The sequence below is a fragment of the Hydra vulgaris genome, chromosome 08, assembly GCF_038396675.1.
Source record: "Hydra vulgaris chromosome 08, alternate assembly HydraT2T_AEP".
Classification (NCBI taxonomy): domain Eukaryota; kingdom Metazoa; phylum Cnidaria; class Hydrozoa; order Anthoathecata; family Hydridae; genus Hydra; species Hydra vulgaris.
This window is the reverse complement of record NC_088927.1, coordinates 24,455,001-24,460,000: the sequence shown is the minus strand read 5'-3', so window position 1 is coordinate 24,460,000 and position 5,000 is coordinate 24,455,001. Positions and strand designations below refer to the sequence as shown.

At 22.4% G+C, this 5,000-nt stretch overlaps 1 protein-coding gene across 1 annotated transcript in view; it reads right to left on the bottom strand.

The window, feature by feature from the left end:
• The window catches only part of LOC100204427 (cytohesin-2), a 10,022-nt gene that overhangs the window by 4,301 nt on the left and 721 nt on the right, over nt 1-5,000 (bottom strand). Inside the window, exons 2-9 of the mRNA XM_065803287.1 lie at nt 2,082-2,155; nt 1,858-1,922; nt 1,662-1,731; nt 1,450-1,568; nt 868-948; nt 635-747; nt 259-332; nt 84-158 (exon numbers count right to left, since the gene is read on the bottom strand). Coding sequence (XP_065659359.1) covers nt 84-158; nt 259-332; nt 635-747; nt 868-948; nt 1,450-1,568; nt 1,662-1,731; nt 1,858-1,922; nt 2,082-2,155 — 671 coding nt within the window. The remainder of the gene's footprint in view (nt 1-83; nt 159-258; nt 333-634; nt 748-867; nt 949-1,449; nt 1,569-1,661; nt 1,732-1,857; nt 1,923-2,081; nt 2,156-5,000) is intronic.

Genomic DNA, 5,000 nt, shown 5'->3' with positions numbered 1-5,000 from the left:
TTTAATATTTCTATTTTTTATTCAAATTTCAGCACTACTTTAATATTTTACAAAAATTAAAAAAAAAATTGTACAATAAAAACCTCTAAATTTTCTCTTGGAATATCTCCTCCATCATTAATACCCTTATTCATATTTATGAAACCTTCTAATGTAATCTAAAAGTTGCAGAAGAGCCTAAATTATCTCATATAATAGTTTACCAAATAAAGATAATGTTGAATTTAAAAAAAAAGATAAATTTTGTAAAGCAACTACCTTATCTTTAACGGCAGGATTATGAAGGCTTGTATTCAGCATTATTACAGAAAAACTTAACACATAACAAGTATCTTAAAAATAAACAAAACATTGCAAAATAACAAATCTTAAATATATGAATGAATTATTAATTTAAGTATTAAACCTTATTAATAAAAAACTTTAACATAAAAGGTGCCTAATTTTTGTTAAAGAATATATTACTGCAAGTAATACACTATTATTGACACACATCAGAGTATATAATAAGATGAAAAGATAATAATACTAAAAGTAGTATATAAAAATAATAAATATGAATAAAATAATACTATAATTAATGAAATAAAAAAATACTATAATTAATGAAAAAAAAGAAACTTTTTTATTTAACCTGCAGTTTTAAAAACACCTGGATTAACTGAACAGTATTGAACTGCAAATGCTTCCATCATTCTATCGATCTTTTGTGCTTCACCAGGCAACCGAAAACTCCACAAAAACTCCCTGAAAATTCCAATCAATATAACAACTTCCTTATATTTTTATAACTCTAATTTTAGTTTTAAAATTGATAATTTAAACTAACTATTGATGTCAATTAATACAACTAAAACAATAAAATACCTCAATGCAGCGTCAAGAGTTTTATTTTCAAAATCATGTAGAGCAACATATTCTTTCAAAACGTTTAAATTGTTCTGTTTACTATAAAAAATTAAATATTCCAAGCTTTAGCAACTACCTATAATATATTGACATTAAAGTTTCATAAAGTTAAGAACATTAATGTTTCACTATATATACACAAATACTAGTCACTAAATAGAAAAATACATAAAATGAACATAACAAATACATAAAATGAACAAAACAAATATAATAATAAATTATAAATAAATAATATATATAATATAAATATATATAATATAAATAAATAAATATATAATATAAATATATAAATATAATATATAAATATAATATAAATAAATATATAATACAAAAATATAAATATATGATATAAATAAGTAAATAATAATAATATATATAATATAAATAAATAAACAAAATATAAATAAAAAATAAAAATAAAATAAAAAATACATAAAATGAACAAAACAAATATACAAAATACATAAAATGAACGAAAGAAAAAAACATAAAATGAAAAAAATACATAAAATGAACAAAACTTTAATAAATACTTACTATTCTCCTAAATATTCGCCAATTTTAACTTTGTTTAAACCATCATTTTTAAAAAGAAACTTTGCTATATCTTCAGGTGTGTCATTAATAAGTTTGTTTTGGAATAGATATTCAAATCCCTGAAAATATTTTAGTTTATATAGCAAATTTTATTTTACAGAAGTATCAATTATGATAAAATTATTCTTAGAAATACTGAAAATTTAATTTACTTTTTCTACAGAAATGTTAAATTTTTTACGCCCAACAGCTAACAGCTTTTCAGTTGTAGTAGGCAAACAGCTAAAAGTTAAATATTCAACTTATTTTTCAATATTTTTAAATAATAATAACCAAAAAAAAAAAAAAAAGAAAATGAGGAAAAAAAAAAAGTAAAAAAAAAATGAAACCAAAATAGAAAAGATTTACTTGCTATCTTGCTGTTCAATTATTTCTAGCTCTTTGGAAATTTCATTAATTTCATCATTAATTTGCTATTGGTAAAAAACAATGATAAAAATGGTAGTTATAGCAATAATACTAATTTTGGTAGCAATACTAATCATGATAACATTTGTAATCCAAACTGTTTAATTATTATTATTAGATTTTATTTTAAATTTTATATTAGACCCAAAATAAAAAACAACAACCTGAATTTCTTTTAAGACAACATTTTTCCTTTTTTGCAGCTCTTGAAGTAGGCTTTTCTCTCTTAAGGTTAGATCTATGAGTTAAATTATCAAAGAAAATTAAAAAAAAAAGAAGACTTTTACAATATTTTATAAATTTCAGAAGTAAAAAAAAAAGATATCTTCTATGATGAATATACAATAAACGATAATACGTTAATAATACGATAATACGATAATAAATAATAAATACGATAATAAATAATAATACGAATAAACAAGAACCATATTTTTGAGTAAAAAAACAATTACATTTATATTTGCACTCATTTTAATTCTGGGCATAGTTTTATTTAAATCTGATTAGTTTTAAAATAAACAAAAATCTTTTAGGGATTGATTGGCAAAAAAAAAAAAAAAGCAAAATAAATAGCCGACTAAATTTATCAAAACTTAACTCACCATTTAAAAAAAGATAACTTAATTTTTAAAAAGTCACTTAATGTATCAGTAATTTAAAAAAAAATGTATCTGGGTAATTTCCAGGTAAAACCATGATAAAGCATCTGACAAATTTAAGCATATTTGAATTAAAAAATTGTGCCTCTGCAAATTCTTTGAAATTACCCCAAATTGAAGTTACCCTTTAGTAGTTTTTCTTTCCATAACAAATCAAACTTTGACATCAAATCTATACATCGTCCCTGCAAAGCAAAACTTAAGTCCATTTTTAGCAAAATTGACTTTTTTGGTTTAAATTACTCCTTAGGTGCACAAAGTCATCTTACAAAGTATGGAACCAAAATTGGTTCAACTTTTGCAACTATGAATAAAATTCATATATCTTATATCCTAAAAAAAATGCCATTTTATAGAATGTTACATCACAGTAAACAATTTTGAGTAATAATTTAGTATAATAAAGTCATAACTTTTTTGAACTTTTTTTGTTGAAAAAGAAACAATAACAAATGTCAATAAAAACTCATCAATCAAATTTGATGAAAATGAGCTATTATTTTAAGTTCTTACACATTTTACTAGATATTTCACCCTTACTTAAAGATTATCTTAACACATTTTACTAGATATTTCACCCTTACTTAAAGATTATCTTAACACATTTTACTAGATATTTCACCCTTACTTAAAGATTATCTTAACACATTTTACTAGATATTTCACCCTTACTTAAAGATTATCTTAACACGTTTTGCTGGGTGTTTCGCCCTTGATTGAAGATTGTCTTGACGCATTTTGCTAGATATTTCACCCTTACTTAAAGATTATCTTAACACATTTTACTAGATATTTCACCCTTACTTAAAGATTATCTTAACACATTTTACTAGATATTTCACCCTTACTTAAAGATTATCTTAACACATTTTACTAGATATTTCACCCTTACTTAAAGCTTATCTTAACACATTTTACTAGATATTTCACCCTTACTTAAAGATTATCTTAACACATTTTACTAGATATTTCACCCTTACTTAAAGATTATCTTAACACATTTTACTAGATATTTCACACTTACTTAAAGATTATCTTAACACATTTTACTAGATATTTCACCCTTACTTAAAGATTATCTTAACACATTTTACTAGATATTTCACCCTTACTTAAAGATTATCTTAACACATTTTACTAGATATTTCACCCTTAAATTATCCAAACACTCATCAGGATATTATAAATAACTATTGTGCTAATAAAAATGTTACTTATTTCTAAATAAGTTACATTAGACTTTGAAGGATTGTATTTCCATTTAGCGTTTTTTTAAATTGTCGTCAGGTCAGTGTCAATTGTTAAATTGTGTCTATATCTATAAACAGTTTCTTGTTTTAAGAACCAGAACTTAAACTACTTCTGACCATTTTATAGTTTAGTACTTATGACCAACTTTAGTTTACTGCTTAAAAAAACTTTTAGATTAAGTTAAATACTTAAGAAGAAATTAAGCTAAAGTTAACTGCCTTGTAAGATTTTAAACTAAAGTTTAATACTTAAAAAGAATTTAAAATATTATGAAGAGGTTAAAGGAAAAGTTAAAAAGGTTTTAGAAATTCATACAATGTATGAATTTCTAAAACCTTTATTAAAAACACAGTTTTAAACAAAAATGTCTAATGTATATCAAATAAGGAAAAATAGATTTCCTGTTTCATTTCCTCACAATTGACAAAATTGTAAGCTGCTTGGTAATTTTTCTAATATACTGCTAATTCTGCTTTTATAAACTCCATCATTATACATATCTTCTAGATATACCTGAATCATAATTTTCTTCTGTTGAAACAGCTTGGTCTTATGACGTTTTGGAGTTAAAAGGCTAAAGCAAGTAGGAGGACGGGGAAGAAAGATAATAATAACAAAAACAATAACTAATAGCTTTGTAGTAATCCCCTGTGAATTTAAGTATAAAAAAAAATTAATCCCCTGCGAATTTAAGTATAAAAAAAAGTAATCCCCTGTGAATTTAAGTATAAAAAAAAAAATCTAGAACTCATTTAAAATAGTTTAAAAATGTGTTTAAAAAAATAAATAAAAATGGCTAATTATGTCAATTTAAGATAAATTAGGCATCATTTAAAACCCATTAAATTTTTAAATTGGATTAAACATCAATTAAATTTTTTTTTTAAATAGTAAAAAAAGCATTTTTTCTACCTCAGTTATGAGATTTTAAAAGTTAAATTATGTAGATAAAACAAACAAAAAAAAAGAAGAAATAATCAAAATGAATAAATAAAAAGAAATAATTTAACTAAATATTCAAAATTAAATACCAAAATTTTTTTAAAAATCTTTTACACAACAAAAAATGTAGCTATTAACAGTACAGGAAATCAATTACAGTTAATTACTACAGTATGACACAAATAATAGTAAATGACAGGCAATTAACTGTATGACAAACATGACATG